We start from the raw sequence: 20,900 nt of genomic DNA, 5'->3' as shown, positions 1-20,900 counted from the left end.
CAGGAGATGCTGCCCAGAGTGGTCTTGGCCTTGCTCTGGTGGCTCAGCCTCTGAACTGACCTCTGTGGCCACCCAGGTTTTTTTTTTTTTTTTTTTTTTAACATCTTTATTGGGGTATAATTGCTTTACAATGGTGTGTTAGTTTCTGCTTTATAACAAAGTGAATCAGTTATACATATACATATGTTCCCATATCTCTTCCCTCTTGCGTCTCCCTCCCTCCCACCCTCCCTATCCCACCCCTCCAGGCTGTCACAAAGCACCGAGCCAATATCCCTGTGCCATGCGGCTGCTTCCCACTAGCTATCTACCTTACTACGTTTGTTAGTGTGTATATGTCCATGACTCTCTCTCGCCCTGTCACAGCTCACCCTTCCCCCTCCCCATAACCTCAAGTCTGTTCTCTAGGAGGTCTGCGTCTTTATTCCTGCCTTACCCCTAGGTTCTTCATGACATTTTTTTTTTCTTAAATTCCATATATATGTCACCCAGGTTTTTTTTAACCAGCATCCCCATGGCTTCTGGTGTAGATCATCTCTGGACCACACGTAGAGAAACCCAGCTCCACGAGTTTCACCCAATCACAGCAATGGACTGAATGTTTGTTCTCCCCACCCCCCAAATTCATATTTTTAAATCCTAACCCCAAATGTGATGGTTTTAGGAGGTGGGCCCTTTGGGGACTGATTACATCATGAGGATGAAGCCCTCATGAATGGCATTAGTGCCATTATAAAACAGACCCCAGAGAGATCCCTCACCCCTTCCACCATGTGAGGATACAGCAAGAAGACAGCCATCTATGAAGCAGGAATCAGGCCCTCACCAAATACCGAATCTGCTGACACCTTAACCTTAGACGTCCATCCACCAGAACTGTGAGAAATAAATATTTGCTGTTTAAGCCATCCAGTCTATGGTATTTTTGCTATAGCAGCCCGAACAGACTAAGACACACCCATATACTCACAAACACTGTTATTTTCCCTCCCTTCCTGACCTGCCACACCTGATCAACAATTTTCCATGCTCAAATTCTGCACCCAAGAAATACCACTGAAGAAAATCACGTAAGCACATAATCCCACCACTGAGGTGACAGTACCTAATTTACTGCCTTAAACATAGTAAGCTTTCAGCAGAAACGAGCGTTATATTCTTTGTACATTTTGACCCCCACGGGGTAGGGAGGGCTCTCCTGGCTAACCGGTTAGTGAGCACCTTTTCCTTTATGATTGCTTGACTCCACTTTGCATGACCTACAACGTTCAAAATATCTACTCCTCCTTTACAAGCTGCTCCATCCTTCTTGGCCGCCCCCTCACACATATCCTTCACATGTATCCCCCTCATCCTTCTTGGCCTCCCCTACTTTATTAGGAACACAGAAGCAACAGGCCTGAACCCCCTTTACTTTCCCCCCCTCATCTCCAAATGAACGTCACTCCCGCCTCAGGGCAGGAGGTGTCCCCCTACTACTTTCCAAGGCCAGTTCTTCAACCCGAGCACATTCTGTGTCCTGTCACTTTCTCCAAGATCCAGGCTCCCTGGATGCTTCCCTTCTCCTCCCTTCACTCCCCATCTGTCCAGAGTCTTCCCCTCCACGCCCGCAGCGCTTAAGGTTCACTTAAGTCCATCTCTTCCTAAAACGTTGTCCCCTTGACCCCACCTCCTCTACAGATTCCTTCCCCCCAGTCTCCTTCCCTTTCCCACCAAACTTCTTTGTTTTATTCATTTATTATTATTATTTGGCCATGCCATGCAGCTTGCAGGGATCTTAGTTCCCCGACCAGGGATGGAACCTGGGCCCCCTGCAGTGGAAGGCGGAGTCCTAACCACTGGACAACCAGGGAAGTCCCAAACGTCCTTGTTTTAAACCAACTAGTTTTTACAGACTTCTGAGTCACTTCTCAGGACAGTGTATCTTGCTTCTCACGCTGCCGCCCCACTGGAATTGTGCCGACTGTGATTCCGTGAGTGTTCTTCGTGCCCAATTCAATGGCCTTTCACAGTCCCTCGTTCTACCTGCTCTGAGGTATGTGACAAGGTGGAGCCCTCTCCTTGCTGTCCTCTGGAACACCGTCCCCTGACTCCCCTGTGTCCCTGGCTGCCTTCCCTTCTTTGCTGACCTCCCCTTGCCCCTCAGACATGGATGTTCTCCAGGGGTCCACTCGTAGGACCTCCCCTCCTCTCATCTCCAGCCCAGATCCCTCTGAAGAAATTCAGACCCCAAAAGAACTCTCCTGAGCTTTAAACAGAACAGGCCCAACACTGAACTCATGCACTTCCCCGTTCTCCAAATGTGAGGTTTATCCCGCATTATATGTTTCAGTTAACGGCCACCAAGACAGAAACCTGGAAAGCAGCCCTGATCCCTCAGCTGGTCACCACATCTCTTCTCTTCGGCGCCACAGCCCCGGCACGTGCCCGTTGTTCCTCTGGGGCCCTTGCAGGAAGCTCCTCACGGCCCCTCCAGATCCCGGCACTTCCCCATGCTCATCCATTTTCAACTTCTCATCAGGATCATCTTTCCAAGCTACCATCCTAGTCACACCATGTACCTACCTAAAGCAGATGAAGGTTACATTCCCTAAAGCAGTGTTTTCTGGGGTTTCCCTGGTGGCGCAGCGGTTAAGAATCTGCCTGCCAGTGCAGGGGACATGGGTTCGAGCCCTGGTCCAGGAAGATCCCACATGCCGCGGAGCAACTAAGCCCGTGTGCCACAACTACTGAGCCTGCGCTCTAGAGCCCACGAGCCACAACTACTGAGCCCATGTGCCACAACTACTGAAGCTCGCATACCTAGAGCCCGTGCTCTACAACAAAAGAAGCCACCGCAATGAGAAGCACGAGCACCGCAACGAAGAGTAGCCCCCGCTCGCAACTAGAGAAAGCCCGTGCGCAGCAACGAAGACCCAATGCAGCCCAAAATAAATTAATTTTTTTTAAAAAAGCAGTGTTTTCTGTTTTTACCCTATTTTGTCCCTAGACCCTTGGAAAACCATGTGCCCTTATCTTAGAGAGATACACACCAGGCTGTAAATCAACCCTCTGCACACACTCTCAGGGGCTCCGTTCCCTCTGATGCCCACCTCACAGATGCCGACAGCTTCATGGAACCCAGGCAGCCCTCGGATTGGTGAGTCCTTTACACAGGGCCCTTCACCTCCCTATGCAGCACACATCCCACTACACACCCACCCCAGTCCCAGCGGACCACTCCCCATTCTCAGAACACAGGGCCTCCTGTGCTCGGACACTGCCCCCTCAGCTACCTGCTGAACCATCCTGCAAGACCCACTTCCAATGTTCCCTCTCTCTGAAGTCTCTCTTTCCTTCCAGAAGGAAACTGCTGTCTCCCTTTCATCACATAACAACCCTTCCTCCGAATGTGTAACCCGCTCCAGCCGGCAGGCACATACTCAGCTGTGTTTCTCCCCGCCTGCCCCTGCGAACAACACAGGGGCGGCTGCAGGCGGGTCACGACTGCTCCGTTCCTCTGCAGTGGCCCCCATCACTCTTTTCTACAATAAACGTGGGCATGATGGTTTGTTACATTAAGCATTACCTGAGCTTCTCTGAAGTTTATAAATTCATCTCAAAAAGTCCTTGTAGCTTCTGTTATGCTCCTAAGGCTAGCAACTATAGAAACTATCAGGGTTAAACCACAAAGGCAACTACTCCAAAAATGCTAAGGACAAAATATATAAAAGTCATTACAAATGCACTCTATTTGAATAGGAATTAAAAGATAGGAAATCTACACGTAAGTCCATCTTCATTTTAATGCAAAGTGCACAACTGACATTTTCCATCTCTAACCTCATCCAGAAAATCAAAACATCCATGCTAAGCACTTATTATTTTTCAGCTCTAGATAAAGTGAATTGTTAGCACGGAGAGTGTCACATAAATAAAATAAAACTGAAAGTGGATTCACCCTCTGGAGAACCTATAAATACTAACAATAACAAAGAAGTATTCACTCATATTGTACAAATAACATTTAAAATAGATTTTACACTGTAATTGATTGTGAAATAATGCTGAAATCCATGAAATCAACTTTATGTGAATTCCAGCTGGAGAAGTTCAAACTTCATCTTTATGGTAATCCAGTGCCAACAAAAATCAAAAACAAGTTACAGCTAGATAATCAAACAACAACTTTAAGCCTTAACTTCCCTTCTGGTGATTACAGGAATTCAGTATCATACATACTTGAATGGTTTTCATCTAAGTAGATCACCTTCTTACACAGACTCTCCTTGACTATTATTTGGGGAGGTATGGTATTCAATTATTTTGTGTGATATGACAGTAAGATTTTTATACATAGGTATTTTATTATGCTGTTCTCTTTCATCAATGGGAAACAATTCTGTTAATTAAAAACAAATTAAGGATGCGTAGCTAAGTAAAAAATGCCTTAACTCCACACATTTCTCCTAGGTTTCTCACTCCCTTGATCATCGTAAAATCTGGCTCCATCATTCAAAGAAATGAGGAAAAGGAAAGGGAACAGCAAATTAACGTCTACCAAGCTTCAAGCACTGTGCTTCTCTTTATCCGCACAACACTGTGAAGTGGGCATATAATCCCAGATTTTACAGATAGGCAAACTGAGGCTCTACTTTGCAGTGGTCACAGGACTAGTGAGGGGGTTCTCCAGGATGGCTCGTGTCAGGGCCCTTCCTAAGGAGTTATCTGTATGAGGGCATATTTTCTACTAAACCATCATCCCATCAGGCTGGCCACAGCTAATTGGACAAGGAATTGGTGCTGGACCCAAAGCCAGCAGAGCCATGAGGAGGCCTTCTGTGAAAAGGTAGCTGGCCAAACGGGTGTGATCCTCTCTTGCAGAAGAATGCAAGACTGATGGGAGCAGAGGGGAGGAGCGGGTCACCAAGACAGTCAGCGAAAGGCAGTGAGAACAGCCGCGACACAATCTTTCAAGCACGTGACAGGAGCATTTATGAGTTACGGGGCCAGGGGAGAGGAGGGCAAGGCCTGGCAGGCAGACGCTCTGAAACAGACTTCAATTAGTACCCAGAAAGCACTAATTAAGAAAATGGCAACTAAACCAAGAACAGAAAGATTTCCTAAAACTATAAATCCTTGAATATGCAAATTATGAAAATGAAATTACTGTAATCAATATTTCAACAGAACATTACACCCAGTGGTCTCAGTACTACACAGACAAAAACATTCATTTTTAGAAAGCCAAGGCTGCAGTGACAAAGTAACGACAAATACATAGCCACAAAAACCATGGCTTCATTCTCTATTACAGGACAGCAAGGAGATAACAATATGAGAATCAGCTGAGAATTTTTTCTTAAATACTCAGGCCCTGCAGCTAATTAATAAAATGAGAAACTTAGGGGTTGGGTCCCAGAATTATGAAAGCTATGGTGCAGCCAGGATCAATTCTAGATCAGTGGGTCTGTGGCCCAAGGATCAACAACATCAGCATGACCTGGGAACCTGTCAGAAATGAAAATTCTCAGACCCCACTCCACATCTACTGACTCGGAAGCTCTGAAGGTGGGCCCCGCAATGTGTGTTTTATAGGGCTGTCCAGTGGTTCCGATGTACCCTAGAGCGTGAGAACCATGGCCTTAGATGATAATAAAAGGTGAATCATACTTTTTATTACAGATATCTCTATCAACAACATACTGAAAAAAATCCTACAAACATGACAGGCAAAGACTAACTGCCTCAATAAAGAAAAGTAACATAAAGACATAAAAAACACACCTTAGATACTGAGGACATTAAGACACGTGGATAAATAAGCAATTCAAAATAACGTTTATTTGAATTTTAATTACATAAAAATCAAGATACTAACTTATATGTACAAAGTATGCTTAAAATCAGAGGAGGGAGACACAAACAATAAAAGCTGCAAAATAACAGCCGTGTGGCTTCTGACTGATTATAGAGGTTTTTTAAACGATAATGTATTATCTTCATAATTTTGAAAAAAATGTTTAAAATACAGTTATCTTGATCCCTACCTCATATTATACACGAAAATTCAAAACAAAATTGTAAAATTATTGGAAGGAAATAAAAGAGTATTCGTACGGCTTTCGGGTAATAAGGAAAGCTTTCTTAAGACCAAAACAAGCAAAAACCTTAAATAATGTGATTGATACACTTAGAAACATAATTTTAAACATCTATAAAATAAAAGACTCCATAAACAAAATGAAAAGACAACCAATTGCAACACATATAGCAGACAATAGGTCACTGCTGGAATATATATAAAGAACTCCCACTGATCAATACAAAAATCTAATTAACCAATAAGGAACCGATAAAACGGTAACTGAGTCACAGGAGAGAAAACTCAAAACTACTCACAAACACAGGAAAAGTCACTCAAACCCACCAGTAATGAAGAAAGTAAGAACTGAAACAAGATACCTTTTTTGATTTGTCATAATAGCAAAAAGTGTTTTATCTATAAGAATAGCAAAATTTTTAAAGTCCATCAATATCAAAGTGGTGCATTCACGCTTTGCCCCTGGGGATATAAACTGGTACCGCGGCTGTGGAGTGCAACCACACCAGCCTACCTAGCAATTCCACTTTTAGGCATGAACCCTCAAGCACACATGCACAGGGAAATCTGTATGATGTTGTTCCTTACAGCACTGCTTTGTGGTAGCAAAACAGTAGAAACAACCTAGATTTCCATCAGCAGAGAAAAAGGTAAATGAAATGTGGTACATGTATTCAATTATTCAAAGATACACTATACGACAGTGAAGGGAAATAAACTGATCTCTATGTATCAGCACGGACAGTTCTCAAAAAATAATTAAGAAAGCAAGTTACAGAAGGAAATGTAATTTTAAAATCATTTATATAATTTCTTAAAACCTTTGAAACGTTCTAATTTCCTATCTATGTAAAAGATAGTGTTAAAATCATTTTAAGGATAATTTTAAGAACACACATCAAACTCACAACAGAGGTGAGATTACTTCTGGGTAAGGCATAAGCTTTTTCTTTAGCTTTTCAATCCTCCTCCCCCTCCCAAAAAATTGCTTTGCACCCCTCTCAGAAGAAAGTCAAATAACATGCTACGTGATATGAATACGAGCACCCCCAATAATGGCCTGAGGGTGGTGTGCTCAAACCATGCGATTTCATTTTATTATAATACAAGCAAATAGTTAAGTCAAAAGTAGATGAAACTTACGCATGTAAGGCAGCTTTTCCGGGCAGGGGAGGTATGGCGAATATGTGAAGTTTCCCGGAAGATACGTTGTTGCTTGAACAAGATAATCACTTGAATTATTGCCTTCAGGATAATCTTAGAGAGAGAGAGAAAAGTTACAACCCAAAAATTGTCTTTTGCTTTGCTCCTAGTATGAAATGTGTCACCGTCACTGTGTAAAGACTACAATCTGCAATCTGCAGCAGTACGTAAAAGCAATTATCTATAAAGAACTAGAGAAAAGCAAAATACAGCTGCCGTGACTACTCTCCCATTCACCCTTCACCACTGCCAGACGGGACCTCTCAGCACGATTTCCCCGGGGGAAGCTGGGACAAGTCTGGGGAGCAACAAGGCCCGATCCATGCGTACACACAGAGCAGGCCCATTTGCAACTGTAAGAGAACAGGTGTTTCCACCCTTCCCCCAGCTGAGCCACTTCGAAAGAGGGAGTGACAAAGTGAGAGAGTGGCATGGACATATATACACTACCAAACGTAAAATAGATAGCTAGTGGGAAGCAGCCGCAGGGCACAGGGAGATCAGCTCGGTGCTTTGTGACAGCCTGGAGGGGTGGGATAGGGAGGATGGGAGGGAGGGAGACGCAAGAGGGAAGAGATATGGGAACATATGTATATGTATAACTGATTCACTTTGTTATAAAGCAGAAACTAACACACCATTGTAAAGCAATTATACTCCAATTACTCCAATAAAGGTGTTAAAAAAAAAAAGAGGGAGTGAAAGTACACCAGGGGATCCTCTTCAGTATCAAACAGCCCAGGGTGTTCTGGACAGCCACACAGCCACAGCACACTGCTTCCACATCCACAGAGCAGAGGGTGGGAGTAATGTTTTCTCATCGCCTCACACTTGAGAAACTGCGATTTACCCACTCAACTGACTTTTGTAATACAGCCCATTTAAAGTCCTTAAATTAGTCATTCCCAACCCGTGGGCTGCAGTTTCTAGAGAGCCCTGGAGCTGTTATTACATTAGGTCCCTTACCTTTAGAGTCAGCAAATTATGGAACACCGAGGGTACGGTTTAGAGCACCAAAGGCAAGTGCTGAGTTCAAATCCTGCCCCAACACGCACTAGCTTTGTGGTACAAAGCAAGAGAACAGAGTTTCTCATCTGCACCTACCTCATGCTGTCGTTTTCAGATTTCAGAAAGATAAGTGTACAAAGTGCTCAGAACAATCCCTAGCCCATATGCATATTCAGGAACTTCAGCTAGGAGTGACTGCTTTAGAAATGAGCCCCTGACTCAACCTGGAACAGTCAGAGCCTTGGGAATTTTAAACTTGGAACCAAGGAGCTCCCATTTCAGTCCCTTTCTGGAACAAAGTTCTGAGATGCAAATCTGGGAACCATGACCTGCCAGCTTCCTGCTATGTAAGAGGAAGTTGGTCTGAGAGAATGAGACCAACATGTGGTGAGTAAGAGATGAGAAATGGAAACCGCTGATTAAACTACCATCTGTCTTCTGGATCACAAACCCTGTACCCACAGGAAATGAAGTTCTAGCAGACACTTTAGGAAAATGTGAAGACTTTCAGTCTTCAGTAATCTGCTCTGATAACAGAGGTATTCCTATCAGAACTGGCCTGCATGCAGAGTGAGAAAGGGGGAGAACGGGCATATGACTTAGAAGAGAGGCCTGTCAGCCAGAGACCAGCAAGCAAAAGGCTGAAGGTCAAAATCACAGCCTTACTGGACTGTAAAAGCTAAACCCTCTCACCGCAGAATCCTGGAAATTGAATATGAAGCATGTGAGAAGAGTCAAAGAAAACCAAACACCTCCCGTCCATGGCTTGGCCTAACATAAATATTCACTCATCATCAGAATACAGTAGATGACAGGAATTCCCTAGCAGTCCAGTGGTTAGGTCTCCACACTTTCACTGCCAAGGGCCTGGGTTCAGTCCCTGGTCGGGGAACTAAGATCCTGTGAGCCACGTGGTGTGACAAATAAATAAATAAATAATAAAGTAAACTGAAGAAATTCTTTAAAAAAAATATATACCGTAGATGGGGATGCAGCCTGGGAGCCAGGATGGCACTTTGGAGCAAAGAGACACACCCCACCTTCAGGCCCACCTTCTGGAAGGGGCCTTGCAGAGCGGAACCCCTTATGAATAAGTGGAAACACCTTACGAACTTGGAAAGGCATCAGTAAGGAGGCTTTAAGGTAAGTGTGTTACCAGAAAACCCCAACATGACAAATAGGGACCAATGATGGTACAATGGCTAAGGCCTATTCCACCAGGAAGTCAGAAAGCCCCAGTAACAGAATCCTCCCCAATGCCTTTCTCCAGAGGAGCCCTGGAAAGCATTTGATAAGGAAAATCCTCTAAGACAAAGGAGGGGGAGGGATTCAGTGGACATTAGCTGTTTTGTACGCCAAGACACACAGGGACGGACTAACACCACGGAAACCCCTCTAGGAGCCCATACTCTGTATCTCACCCATAGATATCTGAAAGATTTAAAGATACTAAACATAAAATAAGTGTAAGGAAGTCCAATAAAGTTCTGCTTCTTTTTTTTTAAATCCCTTTAAAAATATATATCTAGATATATATCAAATTTCAAGGTATAGTAAAAAAAAACTAAAAGTTCTGCTTTTATGGGGACTCCCACTATGTTAGCCAAACATCTACTCTACACAATGCATTTGTAGGAGCTGAAAACAGAAGATAGATAAGCTTGTCCCTGGGAGTGCACTGCCTTTATGTGTTCCAAAGGCAGTGTGTGTGCTCATTTTCATATAATGCTGAAGAAGATAAACATTAACACTCACGCATTCCTAATTTCTTAATGTCACGTAGTTAAATTTAAATAAGGGTATTTTCTTACTGTAAATAATTTATTAATTCTTGTCATTAAAGCTTGGGCCCCTTTTCTTAGCCACACATAATTTATAGACTCTATTAATCCACACCTAACTCACAGAGATTTTAAGCTCTCCAGACATCTCTGCAACACAAACTGTTAACAGCAGCTCCCTTTGGGGAGTCTCATGGCAACAGGAGGGCTGGAGGACTGTTTCACTTTTTATTCTCATGCCAAAATGATTGAATTTTTTTTTACAAAAGAACTCATGGATCACTTTCATCAGCTTTCAAAGAACTAATGTTAAAAAAAAAAAACAAACTTAAAGACATGCAGTATCAGTATATTCATGTCCTTTAAATATGAAGTTTTGGAGCTAAACATGTTATTCTTGGTTACATCATTACAAATGATCATAAGGATCTCAACTTATTGCCAGACTAATAAAAGCATCTGTATCCCTTAAGTACTGTGTCCAGTGGTAGTTACGTCATCCCAAAGTATTTTGTATATAAGGCTATCCACCCCCTTGCCATTAGTCTATAAACTTCTTTTAACTGAAATCAAATTGCCTTTGATTTCTAGCATCTAATAAAGGACCTACAACATAGTAGAAACTTACTGCAAATAAACACTTCACAACTGATAATATAGCCAACAATGATTTAAACTTTTGGAGACTCTGATGTAATAAACCCACAAAATCGTTATTCCTACAAAAGTGGTGAGGCCCATGGAGTATAACCCACTGCTTTCATTTCAGGAGGGTTTTTTTTGGGTTTTTTTTTTTTTCTTTTTTCAGTACACGGGCCTCTCACCGCTGTGGCCTCTCGCGTTGCGGAGCACAGGCTCCGGACGCGCAGGCTCAGCGGCCATGGCTCACGGGCCCAGCCGTTCCGTGGCATGTGGGATCTTCCCGGACCGGGGCACGAACCCGTGTCCCCTGCATCAGCAGGCGGACTCTCAACCACTGCACCACCAGGGAAGCCCCCAAATCAGGAGTTTTAAAAGGTGATGCATGACAATGCACTGAAGGCTGATCCACCACAACTGCTGTAAAATGTAGACATTATTTCATCTAATGAATGGATGAAACCACAGTGAGACCTGGCCCCTGCCTTCTTCCTTCCAGAGCCACACCAAACGAAAAGGAAACACAGAATGAAAACTGCTGGACAAGTCCCCTCTTCAGCTCTCACTGGACCTTAGGAGAACAGGACCAAAGAAGACCTCTCCAGGGCTTTGGTTTCCCTGCAAAAGGCAGCTTAAAGCAGGTAACAGAAACTCAATGAGCATTCCAGTCTATTTACTGCTAGCCTGTCATGTCAGTCTGGCGATGTCTGTGGGACTCTGACCATGCATCCACCAAATGAGGAAGTGTGCTGGGTTATTTCTAACAAACCTACCAGCTCTAACACTGCGTGACCCTTGTCATCTGTTTTGATAACTGCTCACTGAATACATTTTGTTTTCTTAATTTGACTGACTCCGTGGGCTACAAGGCAAGGCACCATTTGATTATAAAAGAACATGGTTTCTTTACAAAAATTTTACATACATCTCTTTACACTTGGTGCTTCAGAACGTTCAGGCACAGGGTTAAAAACTCCTTTCTGGAATCAAATGTACTTAGAAATATCACAATTTGCCACTAAGTGTTAAATATTATGTTTTTTGCAAACTATTTTCATTGGCATATAACACTGTGTTAGTTTAAGGTGTACAACATAATGATCTGATACATGTATATATTGTGAAATGATTACCACAAGGCTAATTAACATCCATCACTTCACACGGTTACAGTTTTTTTTCTTGTGATGAGAATTTTTAAGATCTAATCTAAGTGATAATTTTCTTTTTTATTGGCCATGCCGAGGGGCATCTGGGATCCTAGTTCCCCGACAAGGGATCGAACCCATCTGCACTGGAAGTACAGAGTCTCAACCACTGGACCGCCAGGGAAGTCTAAGTGATAAATTTTAAATGAGTCAATACATGTTCATCAACTCTCCCCTGGAGCTCAATTAGCTCTTTGTAAACCTTAGTGTCCATTATCTCCTTTTTGGCAGATTTCATCTGTACAAGTCTGTGCAGAAATAAATCACTGCATTATAAGTAGCTGTTTACATTTCCATCTCTCTCAGAAACCTAGAGATCTTCATGTAGAGGGAGGATTTTTTTTTTCTTTTGGTAGGAATCCTTTATTTTTGAATAGTACTATTTGCCTTTTACAATGAATGCTAAATGCCAGATCTTCATTTTATTCTAATAGTTCTATGAAACAGCGTAGATGAAAAAGCTGGGCATAAAGAGCTTGCTGAATCTTTTAAATATACGATAGCTAGTTGGTATAAGAACAAGTGCTAGATCCAGAGTCTTCTGATCCCTAAACCAGAGAACATCAGAAGTCTGAAAGACAAGCTCTAGTCCTGGTTGACTAGTTACTAGCTGTGCAGCCGTGGGTCAATCACTTCGTCTGGGGCCTCAGTTTTCCCAGCTGTATAATAATGGGGTTGAAGTAGGTGATCTCTAATGGTCCTTCTAGCTCGAAAGCTCCAAGATTATTTTCCCTAAAAAAGGTAATGTGACAACGTGGAAGAAAGACTATGCTGTTTAAAGGCACAGTTTCAGGAGGATGTTTTTCTTCATCTTGTATCTCTAATATCTAGCTAAGGATACCTACACTAACTACTCAAGATAAATGAACACGGCAGAACCTCACAGTTGCCTATTCAAACTCCATTTTCCCTTTCTTCCTTGGTAAGAGAACCCCAATTTCATTCAGGGCAGCAGGGAGCCCAGCTCAAAGACTATCATTCCCAGGCGTCCTTACAACTAAGTTCTGGCTAGTGAGACGTAAGCGGAACTACTACATGGGACTTCCGGGAAGGGTCCTTACAAAGGGGGCACTCTATTTCTTCTTCTTCCCTCCCTTCCATCTCTCCTTCTAATGACCCAAGGGCAAACATAGAGACTGGAGACCCACAGCCATCTTAGCCTGTGAAGCTACATGACAGAGCAGAAGTGGGAAAGTGTGTGAAGACTTTCTCCACAACAGAAACAGTCCTCCATCCAGACTTCTTTTGTACAAGCCTCATGGGTTTAAACCACTGCAGGCAGGTTTCTCTTACAACCAAACCTAATTCCTAACTGATACAATAACTGACGGTCTCCTGAGAAGAGTTGCACCATCAGTAAAGGAACCATGTGAAAATTTTCCAAAGGTTCATAAAAAGCACACTTTCATCAAAGGATGCACTGGTTGTTCGGTCTTCACTGCAACTACGACTTGGTGAGGGGAAGAGAGGATTTCCTTTTTTTCAGCTGTGGGATGCTGCAGTGGGGTTGAGGGCAGGGTTGTCTTGCCCAAGTAACCAGTTCTCCTAATCAAAAATGCAACATTCACGCATATAACTTATTCATACTCCAGGAAAATAACCTGATTGGGCACAGATTCTATTAGCACTCACTTATACAAATACAGTAACTTAAAGATGCTTAATACTTCAGGTGAATGAACTTTTAGCGAATACCTTCACATCAACTTATTCAACCAGGACAAGTCTTAGCGAAGCTTTTAAAATGTTTAAACTTCTCCTAAAATTGACCTACTGTTCAGAAGACCAATTAATGCAGAAGACCAGTTCATGAGACTTTTACCGTACTATTAAAATATCAGCTCAGATGAGACAGTCTTTCTAAAGGAAATTTCTTTAAAGTTAAAAGGAAGAAGAAAACTAAGAATGTTTGATTGGCGGCATCATAATACAAATCAGGCAAATGACTAGGACAGGTTTTGCAGAAGCATGTGTGACATTAAATTAAGAATCAATGTCACAGTCTTGAATTTTTAGAAGGGTCTAAAAGTATTACCCATCTTAACGCCCATTTTAAGAAAATATACCTATGGTTGGGAGATAGGGACTTCCTATTAGGGTGTGGGGATATGTGTGTGTGATTTACAGTGGCACAATGAATGAAGAACTGTTGACATAAGTCTTTCACTTTAACTGTTTAAAATGAGAATACAGTGGATGCAACAACTGATAATCAGCCACTGAACCCTTTAAAATAACAGCCAATTCTACTTCAGGAAGACAACGTGGAAACACTGCCAGAGAAGAGCACAAGCATCCTCCCACAGCAGTTGAACCTATTTACATCATTAAATCACTAGTTTGGCCTATTACACAGGTTTTAACCTCATGTGATTCTGATGGAGATTCTTCTTCCAGATTATATTTTAAAAAGACAAGAGCAGCTACTGATTTCCAATTTTATATGATTTCTCCCATTAGCCCCTAAAAAGGCCATACAATTATTAAGACTCTTCTATAACTAAAAACAAGTACTTTCTACACATAGCTGGGAAAGCATCTTAGGAATTAGAATGGGCATAAAGAAGATGGCAGTATGGCTAAGATGAATAAATTACTCTCTTTGTGGGTAATTTCTTTTCAACACAGTAGGCAAACTGAAAAAGTACAAGCTGTTTTTCATATTTTATGTTTGCAAGAATTAACTTAAGTATCTTTATACAAAGCCCTCATCACCTTGGTGATCATACCCTTATATATATCCTAGAATACATGACAGTCCCGACTCAAGCAGTGAAAAGACCCTCCCAGTGCACTTAGTAGGAGACCTTCATCTTTAACAGGAAGGTACTTGGAGGCAGAACCAGAGCTGAAGAGATTTGGTTTACTGATTTATGACTCTAAGGGTAAGAAGTGGAAGCAAAGCAAAATTAAACAGGAAGCAGTCTTACCTGTACCATTGAGTGTAGTGTTTTTATTTGTGTACAGCCTGATCATATGTCCTATTGTTTTTACATTCTCTCTCAACATTATTCCTCGAGCTTGTACCATAAAGAGATATGTGTTGGCTATAAAGGGAAAAAAAAAAAAAGAGAATGTCATGACTCAATAAGCTTTTTAAAAATTTTTAAAAATAATATTCAGAATTGAGGAACTGCCCAATAGACCCAAACTGACTCAATTAGTACATCCAAAGGGAAAAGAGAAATATAAAATGACTATTTCCCATTATCAAAAACTTACAAAAACAAACTCTTTTAAAAAAACAACAAAATGAAAAAATTAAAGTAGTAACATCCATCCATCAAACAGAATGAGACTAAATGAACAAACTGAAATATCGTAATTCCTTTATCCATAGATGATTTTCTACTATAAAATATACTTAGAAATTTCGAAGAGGCATTTTTTTATAAGTATTCAACCATATACTCCTAAAATTCACTTTCTCTAATTCTATATTAATTCCCTCAAACCAAAGACTCCACAAAGGTGAGGATTCCATCTTGAATCATAAATAGATCATAAATCAATCTCTCTAGTATGGGTATGGATCTTGCAAATTCTCAAGCCGTTGGAGGGGCAGAGTGTAGAATGATCTAGAATCAGTATCACTTTTTGTAATTTTTCTTAAATACTTGAACTTTTACACCCCCTTTAAATCACAAATCTACCTACCAGGACTGTAAAAGCAGACAAAATCAAAATCAATGTGGCATTTTCAAGCTGTTAATCTAATTCTCCAGAGTAAGTGCTTCAAAAATAATTTCTAATCTCCTCCTTTGGGAGAAACTGGTAATTTGACAAAGATTACAAAAATCCCTGACTTTTGAGATGGCAAGCCTCCTCAGACAGGCACAGAAGTCAAGTCAAAAGACCTTTTCTTTTTTGGTCCTGATCCTGCTACCATGGGCAGCTCACTGGATCTCAGTTTCCTCAACTAAAACTGGCCGTACTACACTAGGTTTCTCTAAAGCCCCTTCTACTCTAACTTCTCCAAGCATGAAGCTAAAAATCATAAACTCCATTCAGACAAGAGGAGGAAGCTCACTTTCATGGCAAAACCAAGAAACTGCAAGGCTCGGTTAATGGCTCTTTCAATTTTAAGGTAAGCTGTCTCCCAACACAGTAATGACACTCTCGAAAAATGAATGCTGAATGAAAAAATCAAAAATGCCGACTCATTTTCTGGGCCCAGTTCTGCTTCTTCGACATGATACAGAGAAATGAGCAAAACGTTTGCTACCTCCTTTCCCATTTTTTTGAAATTTGAACTTGCTCAAAGTACAAATGAACAGAAAATAGATAACGAGAGTAGAGAAGCAGAGTGTATTAACACTCTTTCTCTCACCTTCAAGCCATAAAAGAGAGAGAAACAGAAATCCAGGTTCCACATAAGCTTTACCTCAATCATTTTTAGTAGACTGTCCACATCCTCTCTAGAAAGCAGTCCTATAATTAGATTTAACTTGTTTAGACTTGAATTTATTATACCAGGGTTACAAGCCCCACAAGTTTTTATTACAGTTTTGCTTTCTAATGGACTTTAAAAGACAAACGAGACAAAGTGAAGAATGAAAACAAAGAGAACAGCCAACCAAAAATGTGGGAAAATGTTCAAGAAAAGCCAAAGTAACATTAGCAGCTCTACCTAAACCAAGATCTCAAGTTCAACTGAAATGATGCAGGAAAAAAAAATGAATGCCAACTGATTTACAATCTCTCGGATCATTTAATCCTAAAGTTATACACGAAATCTGTTATCAGTGGTGTAAATATCCTAAATATTTGTTATGCACCAAACTGGAAAAAAAAAAAAAAAAAAAAAGACCTGTCATGGAGAAGCAGGACTGAGCCAAGGGTTATTAAGCGAAGACCAGTACTGATTCCCAGCCTTGGAAGAAACAGTACTGGCCTAAGCAAGGATATGCTAGGTGAGAACACATGTACCTCACTGTCTGTCCTGGAAACAGAACTTTTAAAAACTATGTAGCTTTTACTTTTAATTAACACACCTACTCTTACAAAGAAAATGGTTTGAATCTTGAAACCAAGTCAAATTTAAGAAACAAGGAAAACATCCAGTACAGAAAAGGATAATCAAAGTCAAATTTTCCTAAAAACTTTCAAAATATCAGGTAACAAAACCGTTAAGAAAATGTATCACTGATGGCACCTGTGACAAAGGTGAATCATTTACCAAAAGACTGCATTTACCATTCATTAGATGGATGGAGAAGAAATAAAGTGAGACACCAAGCTCTCCAAATGGAAATCTATTAGTTTATTTTAAATCATTCACAGCTAACTGAGTTACATTCCTTAGGTTAATAGTCCTCACGGGTTTAATCCCTAAAGATCAAAACCCATTAAGGAATGAAGCTGTGTTTAAACAGAGGCATTGTTAACAGGAGCAAGGCCATGTGTCAGAGTTTCAAGGCCCAAGAAACCAGCACTGAATGGTCCAGACTGTCTGATTACCAAACATCATGAAAGTCCAGTAATCCACACTCAAGTAACTATACTTGCCTGCTAATTATCATTACTATAAAATATAATATCTTATTGGCAAGCCTGGAAATCCTGGTCTAAAATTTCTATTCCAACTTACAAGAGACTACATTTCAGAAAACAAAGAGGGAAATCTTTCCCATCCTTGCCCTTTGGTCTCAAGACAACTCAGAAACACACTAAAAACTACCACTGGTTAATTAAAATAATGCCATGTTCTCTAATTTAGTTCATTTGCTATTTGCCTCTGCATTGTGAGACATAAATTTAACTTCTTTACCTAGTCTGTTTTCCAGGGGGGGACAACTACAACTTAAAGGAAAAAAACTTTCAAAAATCAACAGTTTACAACAGCTTCTAGGCATCCTACCCTGGGTTTGTGTGGAAAGATTTATGAACATGCCTCATTCTCAACTTAATAAAACTAAGGAGTACATTTGCCATAAAGCTGGGTCTCTCTACCTCTTTCCACACGCAGCTTTGTTCACTGAAAGCACGCTGTGTATTCAAGCCAAGGAGACTGTGCCGTCTGCAGTGATCTGGAAAGGCTTCCTAAGCACTGAAGGACTCAAATACAACATCCCTCTGATCCCGACATCCATGTTTCTAATCGTCACAATCTCCAGGTCCTTTAACAAAACCAGAAGTCAACTACAGAGCTGACTGTGAGGGAGACTGTGTTGGTTAGGCATTCTCACACGCAGCTATAAACGCAGTGCTGGAGCTAAGAAAGACAAGGTACAAAAACAATTTGCGGAGACACTCACACAAAAGTAAAAGTAGGAACCATGGTGGTGAATTACCACAGGAAAAATTATCTAGAAAGGAGATAAGAAGGTGAAGTTCAGACCACAAATAGGAGACACAAAGATAAAAGACCCCGAGATGAATTAATCTGAGCTTGAACATGGTGAAGAAGTCACTGGACGAAAGAAAAGGGAACGGTCAACCATGTCAAATGTCACCACACAGGCTAACAAGAAAGACTAAAACACAATAGCTTAGAAAATAAAAAAAACTAATACCTAGTGCATACTCTACTGGGCATCCTTAGAAGTTCCTTACATAAACTAATCTATGTAACCCTTACAAGCAATCCTATAAGCTAGGTACTAATATTCCCATTTTACAGATAAGGAAATTGAAGCATGGAGTTAAGGGACTTGCTCAAGGTCACACAGTTATTGGCAAGTAGTGGAGCTAGAATTCACCCCCTGCAGTCAGCTCCAGCAACCCAACTCTTCACCACCAACCCAGTTAGCCTTGAAAAAAGCTATTAGATCACGGTCAACCTTCAAGAGAGCAGTTTCACCCAAATAATGGAAACAAAAGGAAACTAGTAAGGAGTTGAGTGGATAAAGTGGAAGCAGTCCAGTTTTAGAACAGGTAAGTGAGAGCAAGGTCAAGGGAAGTTTTCTTGTAACAGGAGGGACCTGAGCATGACTGTGGCCTGAGTGGAAGGAGGAAAGATGAATTTTAAAGCGAAGGCACTAAGAGAAGTAAGAGGAAGGAGGGAGAAGCACATTTACATCGATAGGACAGTATAAGCAGAGGCTGTGAGGTGCACAGCTGCAAAGGATATACAGGGATAAGCGATCCAACTTGAATAGTGTTGGCAGCAATGGAAAATAAGTTATAGAGGTCCAAATGGACGAATGGGGTGAAAAAACAAAGAAGAGGGGACTAGAGCTCATTGTGAAGATGAGAAGTAACATTAATGAAGGTGAGAAAGTGCCAGACGTGGAAGGTTAGAAAGACTGGGGTCGGGAGAGAGAGCACACCACAGACATGGGGACACCCAGGCATGGTCAAGCAAGGAAAGATGGAAGACGAGAAGCAGACTACCTGATGGTCACCACAGGACGCCAGCAGGGGCAAAGCGGAGCAGAAACGCTCTGAATTGAGCATAACCGCGGAAAGCATCCCAGGGGGGCAGAATGTTGGAGAGCACAGGTTTCTGAAGGGAAGGGAAAGGAATTAACATTGAGTAACTACATTCATCAGGCACTGAGCTAAATGCCATATATAAATATACTTAAACACACATATAATTACATTTCACTTAATTCTTATGTAACAGGTTGAATGGAGGCCCCCAAAGATGTGTGCACATCCTAATTCCCAGAACCTGTCAACGTTATCTTATTTGGAAAGGGAGTCTTTGCAGAGGTAATTAAGTTAAGGATCTCGAGATGAGGAGATCACCCTGGATTATCTGGGTTAGCCCTAAATCCAACAGCAAGTGCACATACAAGAGAAAGGCAGAGGGAGGTTTTTACACACACACACATACACACACACACACACACACACACGAGAAAGCAATGTGAGGATGGAGGCAGAGATTGGAGTGACCTGGCCACCAGCCTAGGAAGCCAAGGAAAGCCAACAGGCACCCAAAGCTGGAGACAAGGAAGGATTCTCCCCTAGAGCCTCCAGAGGGTGCACAGCCCTGCCAACTCCTTGATTTCAAATTTCTGGCCAACTGGAATAGAGTGTGGTAACGTGTACGGCAGCCCTAGGAAACGAATACACCACCCCAGGATACAGGTACAGCTTTCCCCATTATGAGATCAGAAAACAAACTCAGAAGTTACACAGCTGGAATTTTTAAAAATCAAGATTCAAGCACTGGTCTGAATGACCCTGAGGGGCAGCTATTTGGAAGAAGCAATGGCTTCTTCTAGAGGAGAGAGAGGGGCTAAGAAAAAGAAAAACCTTCAACGTAAAAAGTTATGAGGGAAGTGACAACAGGAGGGATAAACAGATTTCAACTAATGCGAGGAGGAAGTCAGAAGGGGCACTTCAAAGTCACAGGAGAGAAAACGGTTTCCCATATAATCCACAGAACACATAAGGAAATAAACAATATGGATAAAGGCAAAACACTGCATGTAGACATCCCTTGACAGTAACCACAGATATCTGAATCAGGTACTCTCTGAATTTCTAAGAACCCACAATAATCTATTTCACATGCTTGTAAGTTTTCTTCTTTCCACATCTAGCCCCTTGTGCAACAAGTTTCCAGACATTACTCATGCAAGTTTGTAAAAGCTAAATATATTATCTCTAATAATAATACTGTAAACCCCAGGATGAGGCCACATGACATGTGAAATATAGTTCATACTTTGCCTAGGACCAAAGTATTGCTTGAGTTAAAAACAAAAAGTAACAGACTTCTAGGCTGTGCCAGGCTGTAAAACAAATGATTCCCTTTATGTCAAAGCACTATTTAAACAGATCTCACTATTTAAACACTATCTTACCATGGTGATAATAATTCAAAGTCAGGTATGGGCTCAAGAAAATCTGCAGAGCAAATAATTACTAGCCTATAATATCCTCCTCCCTATCTTTCCAGTAAGTCACAGGCTGACTAATAAACAGAATGAAATAATTCTGTGGTCAGAATCTCATTTTATCAAGCAATAATGAATACAGTGATCACATACAGTACAGATCTATTTCAGATCTTAGCCAACA

General features: G+C 41.4%; 1 protein-coding gene across 2 annotated transcripts in view; it reads right to left on the bottom strand.

Moving 5' to 3' along the window:
- Positions 1–20,900, bottom strand: part of B4GALT6 (beta-1,4-galactosyltransferase 6) — a 65,680-nt gene that overhangs the window by 32,524 nt on the left and 12,256 nt on the right. For both annotated transcript variants that reach the window (XM_079943532.1, XM_079943531.1), the window contains exons 2-3: positions 14,852–14,968; positions 7,226–7,339 (exon numbers count right to left, since the gene is read on the bottom strand). In XM_079943532.1, coding sequence (XP_079799658.1) covers positions 7,226–7,339; positions 14,852–14,968 — 231 coding nt within the window. The remainder of the gene's footprint in view (positions 1–7,225; positions 7,340–14,851; positions 14,969–20,900) is intronic.

This window comes from Stenella coeruleoalba, assembly GCF_951394435.1.
Source record: "Stenella coeruleoalba genome assembly, chromosome: 14".
NCBI classification, from domain to species: domain Eukaryota; kingdom Metazoa; phylum Chordata; class Mammalia; order Artiodactyla; family Delphinidae; genus Stenella; species Stenella coeruleoalba.
Note: the sequence above shows the minus strand (reverse complement) of the source record. Positions and strands in the feature narration are given on the sequence as shown.